Here is a 20,074-nt window from a genome sequence, read left to right on the forward strand (position 1 = left end):
GGTTAAATGTTAAATGTTGGTTAGAACTTTTACAGGGTTGTTGTAGTTTATTTAAATTATGTCAAATAAAATGTAGTTCAAATATAAAGCATTTATAAATAAGTATAAATAAGTATTTCATGTATATCAAATGCCTTCTAAATAACTTTTCCCCCCTTTATGTTTTCTTCAAAATTAATAATCCAGTGAGTACTTGTTAAATATGTTTACCTTCACGTTCACTGCAAAGATGGAACTGCTAAAGTGCCATAGTTTTATTAGACAGTTGACTGAAAGTCTACATGTTAGGGTTTAGGTTTCAGAATGTCAGACTGTTTAGGAACGTTAACTTTCATCTTGATTTGAAATAGGTGGTGTTTCTCTCGTTTCTCTTGCATGCTGCTTCAGTCTAATATCTGAGTAGACAACGTCCTCTTCAGCTTCATCTGAAAAAAGTAGAAACAGAAAACTGTGTCTTGTGTAATCAAAAGACGCTGATGTTGTACATTGAAAACTTATAACAAGAAAGTTTTCACAAAGATTCACAATGACACAATATTTGTAGTTTTTGCTCCGTACATCACCACAGTGGATTTCAAATCAAGCAAAAACGTGTGATTGAAAGAAAGACTTCAGTTTTAATTAGCTTTAATTCAAGGCTTAAAAAAAAGACCCTCATTTTCAGAGGCTCAAAACTGGATATTTAGACAATTGATTAACAAGCTGCATTAAGGCCAAGTTCTGTTTCCTTTTTATTTCCTGAAAAATGAAGCAGGCATCATATCTAAAATCATACAAAAGCTCTAAATTTGTAATTGAAGCTTTTTGCTGTACATTTTAAATGTGAGTATAAGGAAGGGAGCCCAAAAAGTAAACAAATAAATAAATCATAGAGATGGTAAAGCATTTAGGAGTGGCCAAACAACAACAACTTTGTACATTCTTAACCCTTTAAGACCTGCCATAGAACCAAGTCCGCCAGAGCTTATATTATATGTTTACATGCTGTAGTGCCATTTTTGGGAGCATTTCAAGTTGCTATACATCAATACAACCATTATAGCCCAAATTTTAATAATATGTCTGCATTAAGTGCATAGTAATTACATAAATTGCAAAAAAGTGCAATAAACTACAAAAAAATTGAAAATCGTTTTTGGTTTTTTAACATATATTTCTAGTTAGAGAAATTTAAGAGGCTTATCCCTCAAAACTGTAAATACAAAAAAGTTGCACAAAATAGTTTCCCACCACAGGAAATTTATTTTGAGTGTCTTCATAGTTTTATATTTGAAATACACCAATTTCTATATACTGCAGGAAAAACAAAAATAAATATTATAATGCAAATTTGCAAAAAAGCAGCACATGCATCAAAATAAACTATTTCCAGCAGTGCAATATGAGTCCTAAGCATCCCAGAAACCACACAGAAAGTCAGAAAGTCAAACATAACTTTTAAAAACACCAGTATAGGCTCATGAGGACCTGATGGTAAAAAACTACATTTCCGCAAAATGACGTCACTTCCGGTTTCGGGCAGGTCATGGCGGACATGCGATAGTTCACGCTGATGGACGTAGGAAGTGTTATGAACAGCTGATCGGATCGGCAAAGCGTGTTTCTGGAATATTATGTTTTTGTTGCTGCAAGCGCTTTTATGCAGTTTTTGCAAAGCTATATGTGGAAGGAAACTGTGACCGAGGACAAGCTGATGGCATAAAATGTAAGTACAACTCCTCCGGTTTCATATGCAAAAAAAATGATTGCGCTAGCTCACGTGGTTGCAGAGCTACCGGGATTTAAAAATAGTTATGCAAAATGGAGCGTGTCCGCTCTGACCGGCTTTAAAGGGTTAAAAAACGTATAAGGTTGAGCTGCAGTGGCCATCCCAAATAAACCATTCTTCTCTCCAAGAGATATTCCCTGACGCCCCACCTTGATCCCATTTGTGATTTGTCACTTCAAAGAACACGTCCACGCTCTACAGCTTGGAAACCCATTCAGTGAAGCTCTCTATGCACTTTTCTTGAGCTAAGCTGACGGCCAAATGAAGTTTGGAGGTCTGTAGCAACTGACTCTGCAGAAATGTTGGCGGCCTCCGCATACTGTGTCCCTGACCATTCACTGAGTGTGCTCAGTGGTGTTATAAGAAACTGGAAAGTGGTAGGCCATGTAAAATCACAAACAGTTGAATGTGGAATATTTAGTGATGAGGAAATTTCACCACTGGACTTTTTGCACAGGTGACATCCTATTACAGTACCACACTGGAATTCCTGAGAGCTCCTTAGAGAGACCTAATCTTTCACAAATGTTTATAGAAGCAGTCACGTGGTTAGATGTTTGATTTTATACACCTGTGACCATGGAAGTGATTGGAACACCCAAACTCAATTATCTGGATGAGTGAGTGAATATTTTTAGCAATATAGTGTATATATTTACTCCAGTAAACACACTACCTACTCAACACCTCATGAGCTCCACATTATCTAAAGAAGTCAAGAACAGAAACAAATGAAGGAGTGAAATCGCTCATGAGCCCAAGGATACCACACTGTATTACTAGGTGAAAGTAATGTTATGGGCAAATGGGTCAATCATGGTTGCTGATGATGTGACTGCTAATAGAACTAGAATGATCATGAAGCAACCCTATCTCTGCTGGGATTCAACTATTAAATACATAATTAAATTGATAAGCCGCAAACCAGCAACACATGGCTTGTGGCAACACAAGGAAAGAAAAAGTAGCATTGTAAGGTCTACGGGTTGTAGGCAGTGAAACTGCAAGGTTGAATTAAATCATGTTAGTTTGTCCAGTAAAATTTTATTCCTTTGAAAACTGGAGACTGAAATAAAAACAAAAATACTGGTGGTGGCCAGTGTTACCCTCAGTGTCCACATAAAAAAAACTATCATATCACTTTCAAAATCCCACGTCGCTTTGTTCTCACAAGCACATTCACAAGATTTTCAGAAAACTTGATCTCTGATTTTGAGGTCTATTTCACTGAGATTCAAACTCACCCAAGATTTTTTGTAAATATACCTTTAATTAAATTTTGATACATTTGCTACGTTTCTTTATTCTCAAATTATCACATTCACAAACTTGAGTGTCCCGCCTGCCCATCTGCTTAACAGGGTGAAGACAATAACCCATCAGCCTTTTACAAATGAGGGGTAAATATTACTAAATATTTAATGAAAAACTTTTGTAAAATTCTTTGAATTAAAGCTGAAAGTCAGCATTTCAATCACATATTGACTGTTTGGGTTGAAATCATTTGTGGTCCTGTACAGAAGTTGCTACAAAGCTACAAAAATATCCTTTTGTCCAACAAATTATTGCCACTAACTGTTTTATAACAATTTAACATATACTTCTGTGTGGTGATCCTTGAGACAAAATTGATAAAGACAACACATTTAATATAAAAATCTTACCTTCATTAACAGTCATAATGCCAGTTGTGTTTTTGAATTTCCGGATACCAAGAAACACAGCCAGAATGAGTAGAATGGCAACAACACTTACTACCACAGCCACAGTCACAATGCAGTGGTCAGAAATATTACCTAGAAATTAAAACCATTAAGAAGAAAATACTGAAATAATGTAAATATAGTTTACTGGGCTACAATGTTCAATTCAATAAAACTTTATTGATCACAAAGGTTGACCCCAAAGGAAATTGGGTTAAAGCTGCCGACCTTTTGCCAGCGCCATCTTACCCTTCCGACCATACATACATTACACAGCATCACATGGGGAAGACAGGTCTGAGAGGTATAACAATGCAAAATGCACAACACGAGGAAAGACTAGGAGAAAAAAGAACCCCAGACTGCGCTCCAACAGGGAGATCAGTTTGAGAACAGAAAAAACACCTCAGCACATAGCACATCACATCTCACAACATAGAAGACATAAGCTTCGAAGGCGTTTGTATGGGGTGGGGGGGTGAGTGTAGGTATGTGTCAGTTTATATGCGTATGTGTGCGTGTGACTGTGTGTGTTCCGTGATCAGTCTGGGAGACTCTCTTAGGGTTAGAGAATAAGCGAGACTATACAAAAGACATGAGAAGCCAAGCAGGAAAGACAGGGGAGAGGGAGAAGGAGAAAGTGCGACCGCCTCCATCGGGAGCCAAAAGTCTTTAAGTCATATGTACTTCCAATTTATGCTTCAGCATTTAAAATAAATAAAATATATCATTTAAAATTAGAAAAACTCCTATAAATACCTTTACTAAATAAAATAATAAAATAAATGACTATTTAACAGAATGTAATACTTTTTTATATTACCTGTGCAGCTTATAAGGCTGATGATGGTTTGTTCTCTGCTTATATTGTTTTGGACGATACACATCAGCTTTCCCAGCAGCTGACCATGTAAACTGATGGTAACATTTGAAATGTTGTGGTTTTCTGCAATGCTGGGTTGGGTTTTTATCAACAAGTTATCATCCAAAAACAAGGTGAACTCTACTTCATGTCCTTCAGAGGAGCAGCTGACTGTCATCTGTTTTGGTGACAAACACATCTGCAAAACAGCTGGTTCTGACACAGGAGCTGAAAGACAAACATATAGTCACATATGGATGCAATACAAACTGCAATTTAACATCCACTGTCAGCTCTGCAGTGGTCGATATCTACAGACACTCTGTTTCTCTTTGTACTTGCTAAATTATTATTGTTAAAAAAAACTGCATCTTGCAATTTTTGTGATCTTTGGGAGAGTTTGTCAACATAGATATTTTTTAAAACAAAATCTTAAAACAGATCTATGCCACTTTAAAAATAATCTTACAAATTATTGTTTTTGATTATCCAAAGATATATTTTAGCTTTACAATACATTTAACATGTTCATTTCTGTTACATATATTTCACACTACCTGTGCAGCTTGTAAGGTGGGTGATATTTTGTTTTCTGCTGACATTGTTTTGAGCAACACATGTCAGGTTTCCCATCAGCTGACCAGGTAAGTTGATGGTAACATTTGAAACGCTGTTGTTTTCTGTACCGTTGGCTGTAGACAACAACTTATCATCCAAAGACAAAATGAACTCTACTTCATCTCCTTCAGATGAGCAGCTGACTATCATCTTTTTTGGTGATAAACACATCTGCATAACAGCTGGTTCTGACACAGGAGCTGAAAAAAACAAACATATAGTCACATATAGACACAGTATCAACTGCAATATGACATTCACTGCTACTCTAAGAAGTATAATACATATCAATACAGGCTTTAATGTAAATGCTTACTTATAGCTTACTTATATAAAATGTGGGCACAAAATTAATGATAATTTGATAACTCTCTTATAATATATAACCAGCAATAAGAACAACGATAAATACAATCTATAAACTGTTCATGTAACTACCTGCTTTTTTAAATTTCCAGTTTTAGCTCTAAACCACATTTTCACATGTGCATTGTTATTGCACAGATGTTATTCAATAAGTCAATAAGTTGTTGGTCTTACCTAGTATGTGTAGATGGATGTTAACTATGTACAATAACACACCTTCAGTAGAACTGTGTGTTTCCATGCTGTACTCTCCAGAGTCATTTTTTGTTGCTTTGGTGAGCTTCAATGTTCCATTTGTGGAGACTGTAGTACAATTCTTGTATTTTTCATTGAGACTAACTAATTTATCATTTATTAACATTAAAATCTTATCTGTACTCTTTTTCAAGCTTGTCTTCATATGTGGTTTAGTAGGTATGTAAAAAACAAGTGGTTCTCCTAAAACTCCAAAACACGTCTGGGGTCCAGGTTCAGTTAGATTGCATTCTGAAGACCCTGGTAAGAAAATGAATAAACAAATGTATACTAAGAGGGAAATTAATAACTATCATTTATTTGCACAAAATAGAAAACCATAAACTTTGTATATATGTAACCAATTAATTGTTACTGACAAAATTCATGTGTATGAAACTTGAGTAATACAATTAATGGCACCACAGAAATGTTCTCTCACCAGACTAAACAATAAATCATCTAAGTAATAACAAATAATAAGATAAAACATTAAAATGTTTAATGTGGATTAACAATATGGATTCATTTTGTTCTTCTAGGTACTGTTTAATAGTTGAAGTGTACCTTGTGCCACAGCGGTCATTGCTGGAGTTGCGATGATGATGATGATCAAAATCATCTTCTGTTTGGACAGAATCTGATTATTTTGCATGTGTAGTGTACTATCAAACGTGTGAATTATCTACATAATGAATCAATAGAAACTGTTCTTACTTTGGAAAATAATGCAACAACTATTGACATACTAGACATTTTTTCCTTTTTCGCTAATGTCGCCATGACAACAGTCACTCACCATATTTAAATTAAGATGTCTTCTTACTCTCTGGCATTCACCACTGGCACCTGGATGGTATATTTCTGGTCTTTTTTCCCTTTCATGAAGAAAATCGAGGAAGACATTATTTTCCTTCATCACAACCAGAGCACTAGACTCACTGTAAATATTAAATAATTTGGTACACTATATTACTCTGTTTGTGTCGGGGGACCCGATCCTTGGGGTGGACCAATTTTTTGTGTGTAGGGTTTAAAAGCTACCAAGGCACGGTGTTTAGAAAAAATGCATCTCAGCTGTTCTGATGCTCCTGACACATACGGGATCACTATGGGTTTTTGCTTAAGCAGCAGTTGTCCTTCTCTCCTGGATTGGCTAGAGCTTTCTTTAGGTGCCTTACCAGCTTTGACAAATGTCCACGTGGGATAACAACATTTACTCAGGGCCTTCTTGATGTGATGTTCTTCTGCCTCCCTGGCCGCTGTGTCTGTGGGGATGGTGTTGGCTCTATGTTGTAGCGTCCTGATGACACCCACTTCATGCTCCAGTGGATGATGAGAGTCAAACCTTAAATACTGATCCGTATGCGTAGGTTTACGGTACACATCAGCTTTTAGATGTCCCCCATTACTGATGGAAATCTCACAGTCTAAGAAGGCTAACCTGCCAATTTTCATATCCTCACTGGTGAATTTGATGTGTCGGTCCACCGAGTTAATGTTATCCATGAATTGTGGTATGTCCTGGGACGTTCCAGGGTAGGATACAAAAGCCCTTTTTTCCACTTCTTTCATGTACAAATTGGCCACGATGGGTGAAACTGGGGAACCCATGACACACCCATGTTTCTGCCTGTAGTACTGACCCTTGTATGTGAAATAGGTGGAATTAAGATACAGTTCCAAAAGCAAACACACTTGGTCGAAGCTGAGAGTGGAAATGACCTCCCAGCCCATTGTTCCTTCAGTGGTGCTGGTTTCAGTCATTATGCTAATGTACTGTTTATAAGATTGGGGCAACCTACAGTCAGCTGAGACTAAAGAAGTCACTGATGAGTGACAAACGTTTCTCCCACTGAAAACGCTACGTCCAGATGAACAGAATCAACTTTTGGGGATTTACTTACTTGGATGATTGAGCATGCATCAAGACGATGTACGACGTTTAGTTAAAGTTCTGTGTGCATATGTGTGGGTTGTACCTGTATGTCAGATATTTTCTAAAAATCACGTTTTTTGTTGGAAGCACTCACAGTATAAGACTTCCCATTATTTTAACAAGTCTAGTAACTCTCATTTTAATTGTTATATTAATTGTTATATGGCTACATTTCTTTTCTGAACGCCATATTAGAACTATGCTATCAAACAAATTATAACTATCAATGAATATTTAGCAGCAATAATTACATGTGAAAACTGTTTTCAAATTGCTACTTTAAGCTTAAATTTTACTGTTGTCGTCAACACATCAGCACTATTTATGAAATATTTGTCTGAACTGTGGACACCAAAGCTATGGTGACCAATCAAAAGGGTTTCATAACATTTTTTGTATTATCTAGTATTTTTTGCAATCATAATCAATCAATCAATGTTTACATTTTTTAGATTGTTTTTATAGTACAGCAATTTCACCGATGAGAATTAAGTTTAGCATTACTTACCAGCAACTGGAGTTTTTCTCTGTGGCGGCAGGCATGACGGGCTTTGGGCTGCTGTGTTTGTCTTGTGGTTTGGACAGAAATGAGTAAGCATGTATTTAAAGTCATGTTAGTCTTATCCAAGTATTTAGTGTCTCATCATACTTGTCTTTACTTATACAAACATGTAAATATAGTAGTTAGACAAATTAGAGAATCACTAGTCATTTTTTAGCTGCTATGTGGATGGAAAGAGTAACTTTACTTACAGTTACTAAGTGTAGCCCAGAAAATCATCTCGGGGTTAAACTGTTGACAATAGAAGAAAATCTTTTAAGGTGTGTTTTGCAATATATGCAAAAAGACAGCATTGAGGGTTCCTTTAAATCATGGAAAATGTCCCATTATATTACTATATCATCACAAAAGTTTAGATAAGTTAATTCATCAAGACACCCAACACAGATAATTCCATGTTCTACTCTCACTAGACTGACTGTGATACTGCATGCTTCTCTGAATCTCTGTAAACATACCAATGAAGCACTATATGCCTTTAAAAGGATTTTATTCTCACGTCCTGCAATGTGAACTCATCAACATGGTCTACAGCAAGTATCGGTTGACACCCTAATGTGGGATACTAAAACTATGTTAGGTAAAAACCACAACTCTTTCCATTTTAAATTTGTTGCAGATGCGCTGACTGATTGAAGTTTATATTTAAAGATACAAAGAAAGTGAACTAGCACACCCACACAAAGTGTGAGAGAGAGGGGTACAATATCATATAAACTGCAAGGAGAGAAATGTGATTATTATATATTAAGGTTAGTTAAATGATCTGGTATAAAACTAATAGAATAATGTTCATTTATTAAGAGTTGTTTATACTTTGGAGACATTACTTCACAAAGACACAGTGAAGCTCCTTCTGATCGTCTCTATACTTGTCCATCAACACCCTGAAAACAAACACTATCTGTAGCACTCTTTCTTGGCATTAAGCTAAACTGCTGCTCACTCGTCACTTTCTCTCTTATTAACCTAGCTTCAAAACTTTCCTTTATCTTCATGGTATGGCTCATCCACTGTACATCACTCATGTTCGTAAAAACTAGTACCAGTGCAATTCTCCATTCCTCAGCCACCTCACTCTCCAAGACTGAGTTAAAATAAATCAAGTTAAAAAGCCAACTCTGTTTTTTATCTATTTTAGACAGACAGATAGAAAGAATTGCTTTTAATTCATTTCTTGGTGATGTAGTTTTATGATAAGCCAAAGCCAGCTTGGCTCAAAACTAACTCAAATTATCTCCAACACACTGCTATAAGGTTATACTATTATTCTGGTGCTGAACCCACCAGTTTGCTTATTTCTGTCACTTTGTATATGGGTTTGATAGCTGAAGCATAAATTGAGCTAGCACAGTTGTTGTCTTAACAATAACATTTCAGTTTTTACAAAGCTAAACTATACTTAGACTAAAAAAATAACATAAACATGTACTTACAGCATACATGTGTAGTCTCTCCATGTAAGTCTGCTTTATATGTATGCAACTAGCACTTGAGCATACTAGGCAGCTGGTGGCTAAAGTCACTGGTACTCGCGCCACCTGGTGGTGAGCCTGTCATGCTTCATCCCAGGGTTAATACTAACAGACAGTCTGTTAAAAGAAGCTGTAACTCAGGAGTTTTCGGTCTTTTCAGTGCTTTGACATTTACATTTGAGATTTACAAATCTGATCTCTCACATATGGTTGTAAATAGGAAAACATGGATTGAGGTACAAATACACAACTATCCACTCAAATTTACAAAACAATTACTGCAGTAATAGCCTTTACAATCACAATTAAACAAGATCTTGCAGGTGTTCTGCATTTTATTGCTTCTGGATATTTGTAAATTACACTGGATTCATGAGGTGAGTGCTGATTCATGCATTACTTGCAACTCAAAACTTGTTTCTCACCATAAGTATTTTTACTTTTACTACTGAAGTTTACAGATTTTACCAGAATATGACAGAACAACCACTAATCACACAGTAGTATATTCTACTGCTGTGCCACTGAGAGCATCCTCACTGGATCCATCACCACCTGGTATGGCAACAGCACCGCCTACAACCGCAAAGCTCTCCAGAGAGTGGTGCAGTGTTCTGAAAAGATAATTGGAGGTGAGCTTCACTCCCTCCAGCACATCTACAAGAAGCGGTGCCTGAGGAAAGTGGGGAGGATCATCAAAGACTCCAGTCACACACTGTTCAAACTATTTCAGTCCAGCAGGAGGTACGACGGTATCCGGTCCCGAACCAGCAGACTGAGGGACAGCATTTTCTATCAGGCCATCAGACTGCTCAACACTGACCACTAACATTTCATAGACACTTCACTGTCACTTACCGAAACTTCGACACTTATGCACTCCATATTGCACATAAATGCCATTTCTTTTGCACAATATTCATACTGCTGACTTCTCTATATGTTATATATATGTATATATACACACACATACATATATGTTTGGTATACATATTTAACAATGTTCATACATTCTTATATTTGTACATATATTTATTCTTAAAATTCTCATATTCCTATTCTTATACTTTGCTTTGTTTCTTATTTTTCTTGTTTTTTTGCACACCACTGTTGTTTGTGAAGCTTGGACACAAGAATTTCTCTCACATGTGCTGTACCAGTGTGCCAATAATGTGATGTGACAATAAAAGTGATTTGATTTGATTATAAAAGAAAACAATAATTCTTGTTCACAAGTTACAGGGTGAGTTTATTACGCTCTTGTCTCTTTCCACTTTATGCCTGGCTTTGGTTTATAGTTTGTACTGCAAAACACAGAAAATAAATGCAACATTGAGAATGTTGGGATTAAAACTGGGATTAATAAAGTATGCTGATTGAGAATGAATTGTGTGGAACACGAGGAAAACACAAGTTTTATTATACTTTCAAAATGATGATCACAAAACATGACATATAATACTGAGACTCTAAGCTGCAGGCACAAAGCTGTATGCACTGAGAATACATGACTAAAATAACAAATTGTAACAGGAGAAGTATTTCTAGAGTGAGCCTTTCATGTTTTTTGTATTGTTACATAGAATAAGTGGGCATTTTGATATCTGCTATGATTCCTAATAGTAAAATCAGGCCAGTGTTATGCAAGATACATGTATAGTATGCACTTTCTCAGCATGTGCTGTGCAACTAAGTTAGTATCACATGGTTTCATTGTTTTACGGTCATGACAGACACAGTGAATATTAGCTAAAATGTTCAAGCTATGAGATGATGGTTGATTCTTGACTCTGCTGTTGTCTTAGAGAGGCACAGCTCACCTTTGCTGTTATCTGCTATAAAACAAACACTAATGACCACAGCTTTTTTAATCTCCAGTGTTATATGTAAGATGTTGGTGAGAGCTTCTAACTGAAACTTGGCATGAACAGGTTTAAGACTGGTGCTAGGTCAGAATGTATTAGGGGAAAGCTAACTTGCATCTTGATTTGAACGTGGTGTTGCTTTTCTTGTACGCTGTTTCACTTTAACATCTGAGTAGATGATGTCATCTTCAGCATCATCTGAAACACATAGAAACAGAAATTGATTTTTTAGGTAGTCAAAATATTTTACAATTATATATGAAGGACTAGTAACAATAATGTTAGGATACTGTCAGATTCAGTTTAGTTTGTGCTATGTGCACCACTGCAATGGATTCTGAAAGAAACAACCAAAATATGATTGAATTCCAGACTTAGGGAATTTAACAAAAGTGTTGCATTAGCTGTTTATGAGTTGGATCTATTGAACCCTGATGTTAGATTGCATCCCAAAGACCCAAATTGATGCAGGCCATCAAAACTTTAGGAGAACTTTTGAAGTCAGTAAACTGGTACATTCTTTAAAAAAAGGATTTCACTGGCTGGCTCAGCAATGCCATTCTTCTTCTTGCCATGCATACCTCCACCTCAGAGGCTCAGAGAGATCCCTCATGTAATTCCCACCCCCACCTTGACCTCCTTCCTCAGACTACACTACTGTCTCACTGTCTTCATAAATGTCCTGCACCACCCTCATATAGTTCTTGGACACTCTTCTTCCTCATATAGTGCCCTGTTTTCTCTTCTCCACCCAGGCACAGTGCAACTCCTTCTGGCCATCTCTATACTTCTCTATCAAAACTATCTCATTAACATATGCCTCCCTTATCCCTCCTTAACCTAATGTTAAAAAAAAACCTTCCCACAGCTTCAGGGAATGGTTCAGTCTGTTTTGCAAGTATCTTCCCTGTATCTTGTATCATATCTTCACAGGTATGTAATCTGGAGTTCAACGCTTCTGTACAGATCCTTTGCACTTCCTTCTTCACTATCTTCACTCCATTTGAGGCCTTCCTCTCTGAAGGTGGTCCTTAAAATACTCACTGTAGTATTTACTCACTCAATTCTTTTAAATAACAAGTCAATACAAGGCATTTCCTCCTTCTTCAGTATCCAGCCTCACATACACGTCAGTTTAAGCCTTTTTCCTTTGTCACCTCTCTCTTCGCTGTACACTAGATGCCAAGTGCTCCTGACCTTTTGACTTTTTCTTTCCCAGCCTTGTACTTTCTGGTGCTTACTCATTCCAACACCAAATCTCCTTGTCTTCTTCCCTCTGTTCATTAATTAAACCAAATACCATCTTGGCAGTCTTCCTCACCACCACAGACTGTATTTCAATCACATATTGATTACTTTATTTAAAATACATTGTTGTGGTATACAGAGACAAAACAACAAAAACTGTGCCTTTGTGCAACAAGCCATGGCTCTAAGTGTAAAGTGAATAACTTTCTTAACTAGATGAATTTCATGTTTTCCATAATTATTTTCAGGAATGTCGAAACACCAGCATTGTTTTTTATTAATTTGGGAAACCTTTGCGTAATTTTAGTGTGGTACTTAATGAGACTGAACTGACAAAGGCAGTAGAGTTAATTTAACATCTACAGCAAATCTTACCTTCATTAACAGTCGTGATACCAGTTGTGTTTTTGAAATGCCGAGTACCAAAGAACATAGCCAAAATAAGCAGAATGGCAACACCTCCAACCACAACCACACACACAACGCAGAGGGAAGACTTAGTACCTAGAAAATAAAATCATTAAGAAGAATATATTGAGATAATACATTCTTGTAGATGCAGATATAGTTTAAAGGGCTGCAATTACCTCAAGTCACACATACAGTTAGGTCCATATATATTTGGACATTGACACAAGTTTTGTTTTTTTACCTGTTTACTAAAACACTTCCAATTAGAGTTATATGATGGACATAGACAGAATTTGTAGACACTCAGCTTGTATTTGAGGTTATCCACATACAAATTGGATGGAGGATTTAAGAGTTTCAGCTCCTTAACACGTGCCACACTTTTTTTAAAGGGACAAAAAGTAGTTGGACAACTGACTCAGAGGCTATTTCTTGGGCAAGTGTGGGCAATTCCTTTGTTATGTCATTATCAATTAAGAAGATAAAAGGACTGATGTTGATCTGAGGTGTGGTGCTTGCATTTGGAAGATTTCACTGTAAACAGACAACAAAAGAAGCTCTCCATGCAGCTCAAAAGCTGCCAGCTGAGAAAACAGAAAGAAAAAACATCCAAGAAATCACTACAGTGGCAAAATCTACAGTTTGGCAGATTTGTTTAACCCACTGAATTAAAGCTGAAAGTCTGCACTTTAACTGCATCAGAGCTGTTTCATTTAAAATTCATTGTGGTAATGTACAGGAAAAAAAATTAGAACAAACGTTTTACTTCTATTTATGCTTCAAACTCTAAAACCTCTTTAGCAATGAGATTTATTATTATTATTATTATTAGTAGTAGTAGTAGTAAACACTAAACAAAAGAACTAAAAAAAAAAAAACCAACTGTAATACCTGAACAGCCTGTAAGATGAATAGTGGTTTGTTCTCTGCTGACATTGTTTTGGACAATCATACACATCAGCTTTCCCATCAGTTGCCCATGTAAGCTCATGGTAGCATTTGAAATGCTCTGTTTTTCTGGACTCTTTGCTCGTGTCTGTATCAACACGTTAGTGTCCAAAGAGAAAATGAACTCCAGGTCATATTGTTCAGAGGAGCAGCTGACTGTCAGGCGGTCTGGTGACAACACAAACATGCAGTCACATATATATGCAACAACAATTACAACATGACATTAACAGCTCTACAACCTGTTATCTGTTTCTGAAGCCTTTATATAAGTATTTATTTTGGAAATGTGTATGAATATGAACACTAATTTGATTTGATAATAATTTTAACTCTTTTACAATACATTACTGGCAATTATAATGAAATAGAAAAATATGTAATAAATACTATAATTATAATCCTGAAACTCGTATGTACCTGCAAAACCGACTAAAAAAACCTGCAGGTTTTGAATTTTGTGACCTTTCAGACATACAGTGCTCGGATTGAAAAGTTCTTTTTCCCTCTGTTTTTAGCTTCATAACACATTCTGATATTTATTTTACTATTGCACATATGTTATTTGAAGATAGTGATTGTTTGGTTTTACCTAGTATATCCAGATAGATGTTAACTGTGTGCAATAATACACCGTCAGTAGAATCGTATTGTTCCATCGTGTACTCTCCAGAGTCATTTTTTGTTGCTTTTGTCAGACTGAATATTCCATTTCCAAAGAATGTACGGTTCTTGAAGTTTTCATTTATATTAACTGATGAATTATTTTTTAATCTTAAAATTACATCTTTATTCTTTGTCAAGCTTGTCCTTGTATCCGGAATAGTAGGTAAGTAAAAAATGAGTGGTTCTCCTAAAAATCCAAAACATGTCTGGGGTCGAGGTTCAGTTAGATTGCATATCAAAGACCCTAATGAGAAAATTAAGAAAAGGAGAAATTAACCATTGTCACTCATTTTCACTCCAAATAAAACCATATGGTTTATTTTTACAGTTACTAACACATCTCATGTCCCTGAAATGACTTTTTAATGACTTTGTCAATACAACGACTAATGACACCATTATCTAATGTAATGTTATATAGGATTTAATATATATATAGTTATGTATGCTTTTATGACATCAGACCACACAATGAATAATACAATCAAATATTTAAATGCTTTTGTGAATTAATTGAAAAGCTGTATGGATTTTTTATCTACATAAATAATTGAAGCGTACCTTGTGCCACAGCAATGATTGCCGGAGCTGTGATGATCATGTAGATCAAAATCATTTTCTGTTGAGATACAATTAGAATTTTGTTTCTGCTGCACATATGACATAACACAACTAATATGTGGTTCCAAAATAGAAGGCAAGGACATGGGAAGTTGTAAAAAGATTTCTTGCATGAATTTTCAAGAATGTTGTTATTGTTTTTTTTTTCTTTGTTGTTTTTTTGAAGTACAGAGACATAAGTTTAGCACTACTGACCTGCAGCAGAAGTCCTTCTCTGTGGCAGCAGGGTGGGACAAGCTATGGTCTTTTGGTTAGGACAGAAATGAGTAAGCATCTATTTAAAGTCACTGATGTCATACTAAGGCACTTAGTGATGTATCATATTTTTTTCTGTACTTGTACAAATATGTACATATACTATAGTAGCTGGCTAATTTAGAGCTATACATTTTTTAAATATGCATTTTCAAGCTGCTGTATTGAGTACAAGTTGAGTTGAGTACAAGAGAGGCACAGAAATCATCTCCAGATTAAACTGTTAATAATAATTCAAAGGAAAGACTGTTCAAAGGTATGTTTTACAGTACATACAAAGCAAGATCTGATATCCTGTGTTAGTATTGTTCCTACGTCTTCATAACAAGATTGGTCCAAGATCAGCATTGCAACTGACCAGTGCTGTCAGTGTTGTCTGAGCATTTATTTAGCATTATATAATGCTGCTCCTCCACATCCAAAGGAACCAGTTGAGGTGGTTCGGGCATCTGACAAGGACGCCCCTCCTGGGCAAGGTTTTCCAGGCATGTCCCAACGGGAGAAGGCCCCGGGGCAGACCCAGGACACGCTGGAGAGATTATATCTCTCGGCTGGCCTGGGAACGCCTTCCCCCTGATAAGCTGGAGGGGGTGGCTGGGGAGAGGGAGGTCTGGGCTTCCCTGCTTGGGCTGCTGCCCCCGCGACCCGGCCCCAGATAAGCTGAAGAAAATGGATGGATGGATGGATGGATGGATAATAAATTATTAAAAACTATCACTAGAAAATCAACATGAAAACGTAACTTGATAACATACTTATTATATTGCATAAATTATTAAATAAACCAAAGCAACTGAAATGCTTACTATTTGTTTCAGAAGAGAGTTTTAAATAAACAAGAGTATTTTTTTTCTTTTTCCCCACATTGCAAAGCTATGACATCACAACATCATGATTTGTCAGTTGCAAAGTTGATCCCGGACCAGTGTTATAATGGTGATACAGGAACAAGCATCCCATTACATTACTCTAAGATATAAGACACTCTCAGTAAAAACAATATAAATCTGACTGTCTGACATTGCAGGCTAAAAAGTCAGAATGGTCCACAAAGTCTGGATCTTTGTAGACATACCATTAAATTACTTATCCATTTTTCTTTTTCATTTACGCCCTTGCAATGTAGATGATGTCAACATACACCGCATTATGAGAGTTTGTGAAAAGAGCTAACTCCTTAATGTGGGATGTTAAAACCAGATTACGCTAAAACCACAGCGCTTTCTATTTTAAGTGTCTTTGCTGAAGATACACTAACTGACTCGTGTATATTTTAAGACAGAAAGAAAGAACAAAAAAGCAAAGTAAAAGAAGTAAAACTGGAGAGAAAAAGCTCTGGTAGTTCAGGGAGTTCTTATAAATTTGCATACCATGTAGACTGGGGCTGGAGTCTTTACTGTCTGATTTAAGTTCCAGTTTGGGACTTTGGCCCCATCATGTGGCCAGTACGGATCATTACATTATTTGCAATTCAACTCTTGTGTTTCACATCAAGGGTTTTTACAATCAGGCAGTCCTGCCTGTGCCCCTGAACAATAACATTTAACTACACATTGTTAAGTTGTCTTGTTGCAACTGAAGAATTAAAACAAAACAAATGCTGTGTGTGTAACAGAACGTGTAACAGAACAAAACGTTACCTGTCCTTTTACTAACTTCTTAAGTAGTGATGGTTATTAGCCGCTAGCTAACTGGGTAAGGGTGTCATGAGTCTGTAGCTCTGCCCACCATTTTGGGGAACATATTTTGTTTTAAAGTAAGTTACAGGGCTTTTCCTCTGCCTTTCTGGGCTTGTATTTCACTTAAACTATCTAATATGCATATCCACATAATCATGGATTGTTATAATTATGATGTTAAAAAAAACCCCACACACTGTATTTTAAAGAAAAATAGCTTACAAAACAGATTATATTCGATTTATCTTTTAAATATGACAGAAATGCTGATTTTACAGTGGAGAAATTGAAATAACATTAAAATAACATTTAATGAGCTTTCTGCCTTGCTCTGTATCTCACTGTACAACTGTATACTGACAATAAAGGCATTCCATTCTATTCTATGATGCAAACCTTTCTCCATAGTATATACAGTATTTTGGAGAAGTTATAAAATTTCACTCTGTGTGTGTGTGTGTGTGTGTGTGTGTGTGTGTGTGTGTGTGTGTGTGCGTGCGCATGTTTTATGTGTATAGATTCTTTTCTTACATTCCTACCCTACCATGACAACCCCTTTCTTTTGCCTTTCTAATATTCTGGTTTCAGTTTAGTTCCCACAGTTTTTTTCATCTACCATCTCTCCTATGGACTTTTTAAATGTCTACAGTCAACACAGCCCTGTCGTCCAGCACTCTCAGAGGCAGGAGCAGCAGCAACCCCTCAACAGCAACATTGTACCCCATCAGGTGCATTGCACTGTCCCCACCTGGTGACAGTGATATGATATGATCCAATTCCATATTCGATTCTTGATGAATGTGGGTTGTTGTTATTCAGCCCGATTCTATGTGGCCCTTTTTTTTTACTTCAAAAATCTGTTACAATTACTGCTAAAGGTTACAGATGTTTTAGGCAGGTGCCTAGTTTAGTTTAAATAACTAAACTAGGCACCTGCACCCATGTCATTTTATTGATTTGAATACTTTTAGCACTAATTATTGGAACACAAAATTTGTTTGGTAAGCTCATTGACCCTTGACCTACATACACAGGTGAATCCAAACATGAGTAAGGGTATTTAAGGTGGCCAATTGCAAGTTTTTCTCCTCTTTGCATCTCTGAAGAGTGGCAACATGGAAGCCTCAAAACAACTCTAAAATGACCTGAAAACAAAGGTTTTTTCAACATCACGGTTTAGGGGAATGATACAAAAAGCTATCTCTGAGTTGTCAGCTGTCAGTTTCCACTGTGAGGAACATGTGAGGAAATGGAAGACGACAGGCACAGTTCTAGTTAAAGCCCAAAGTGGCAGGTCAAGAAAAATCTTAGATAAGTAGAGGCGAAGGATGGTGAGAACAGTCATACTCAACCCACAGACCAGCTCCAAAGACCTACAACATAATCTTACAGCAGATGATGTCACTGTGCATCGTTCAACTATTCAGCGCACTTTGTAGAAGGACATGCCGTATGGGAGAGTAATGCAGAAGAAGCCTTTTCTGCGCACATGCCACAAACAGAGTCGCTTGAGGTATGATTAAGCACATTTGGACAAGCCAGCTTCATTTTGAAATAAGGTGCTGTGGAAACTAAAATTGAGTTATTTGGACATAACAACAGACAATATGCATTCTAAGAAAAACACACACTACCCACAGTAAAATGTGGCGGCAGTTCCATCATGCTGTGGGGCTGTGTGGCCAGTGCAGGTACTGGGAATCTTGTTAAAGTTGAAGGTTGCATGGATTCCAGTCAATATCAGGAGATTCTTGAGAACAATGTTCAAGAATCCGTGACCAAGTTGAAGTTGCTCTGGGGCTGGATATTTCAACAAGACAAGTACCCTAAGCACTGGCATTTATGTGGAGCAACAAAACACCCTTATGTTTGAACCTGTTCACTTTGGGAACACCATTTGGGTTCAGATCAGGTGGTCCTAATCATGCCTCTCCATGTCTCACTGTCGTTGTCCACGTGAGTGTTGAAGTCCCCCAGTAAGAGTATCCAGGTGCAGCACCCTTGAGCACCCCTCCCAAGAAATCCAAGAAGGCTGAGTATTCTGAACTGTTAACTGCCATAGGTCTAGGCTGCTGGGGGATTCTTATGATGTGCTGAGTGTTTCTTCTTCAATCACCTTTTTAACTCACATTTTTACCCCAAACGCTCATGGCAGATAGCCGCCCCTCCCTGAAGCCTGGTTCTGCTGGAGGTTTCTTCCTGTTACAAGGAAGCTTTGGGATTTTCTCTGATTTCTTTCTATTATTGTAGGATCTTTACCTTACCATATAAAGTGCCTTAAGGCAACTGTTGTTGTGATTTGGCACTATATAAATTATATATAAAAACTTAAATGAATTGAACTGAATAAGTGCATGTGGCACCAGGACACCCTAGGTCACAGGTTGTTGCTCAATTTTTTTAATCGTATCTATGATCTGCGACCATATGTTCTGGACACTTGGGTAAAAGAGAAGGGGTGAGCTGTCAACTGATCACCACCTGGTGGTGAGTTGAATCAGGTGGTGGGGTAGGACGCCAGGGGCGATTTTAGCCCATTTTTGGGGGTGCTTCAGCACCCCCAAAATGAATCAAAGCACCCCCAAAGATTTCTTACTTTTTTTGACAATATTTGTTGTTTGTGTGACACACTATTAAAAATATAAAAAGCATACAGTACTTAATTGAGACGGAACATTTTAACAGCAAAAGTTTAGATAACCCCTCCCCCCTCCCAAAATGGTTTGTTCCAGCTCGGCTCTCCCTTGCTCTGCAGCGCCGTTGCTGCCAGAGCGATAGTGGCTGAGACGCAGCGGAGCGGAGGGGGAAGTGCCTGGCTTAAAACAGGACATATTAGCTGCATTTAACCTTCAGT

At 37.0% G+C, this 20,074-nt stretch overlaps 2 protein-coding genes across 3 annotated transcripts; both read right to left on the minus strand.

The window, feature by feature from the left end:
- Nucleotides 1-9,512, minus strand: LOC118453805 (uncharacterized). Its single transcript, XM_087846900.1, has 10 exons — nt 9,489-9,512; nt 8,244-8,283; nt 7,999-8,059; nt 6,351-6,429; nt 6,119-6,176; nt 5,492-5,812; nt 4,891-5,151; nt 4,295-4,561; nt 3,433-3,564; nt 1-425 (listed from the first exon to the last, which is right to left on the minus strand). Exons 1-10 carry the CDS (start codon nt 9,510-9,512, stop codon nt 325-327), a joined length of 1,344 nt encoding a protein of 447 aa, XP_087703026.1. The 3' UTR covers nt 1-324.
- Nucleotides 9,513-10,876: 1,364 nt separating this feature from the next.
- On the minus strand, nt 10,877-15,531 carry LOC148100942 (uncharacterized). 2 transcript variants are annotated; one of them, XM_087846902.1, is made up of 6 exons: nt 15,482-15,531; nt 15,227-15,284; nt 14,592-14,909; nt 13,943-14,167; nt 13,016-13,144; nt 10,877-11,590 (listed from the first exon to the last, which is right to left on the minus strand). In XM_087846902.1, exons 2-6 carry the CDS (start codon nt 15,279-15,281, stop codon nt 11,499-11,501), a joined length of 819 nt encoding a protein of 272 aa, XP_087703028.1. In that variant the 5' UTR covers nt 15,282-15,284; nt 15,482-15,531; the 3' UTR covers nt 10,877-11,498. The 2 variants fall into 2 exon arrangements, with proteins under 2 accessions (XP_087703028.1, XP_087703027.1); XM_087846901.1 differs by lacking the exon at nt 15,482-15,531 and having other exon boundaries at nt 15,227-15,331.
- Nucleotides 15,532-20,074: the final 4,543 nt, after the last annotated feature.

Source organism: Neolamprologus brichardi, chromosome 10 (genome assembly GCF_056152115.1).
Source record: "Neolamprologus brichardi isolate AB-2024 chromosome 10, ASM5615211v1, whole genome shotgun sequence".
Classification (NCBI taxonomy): Eukaryota; Metazoa; Chordata; class Actinopteri; order Cichliformes; family Cichlidae; genus Neolamprologus; species Neolamprologus brichardi.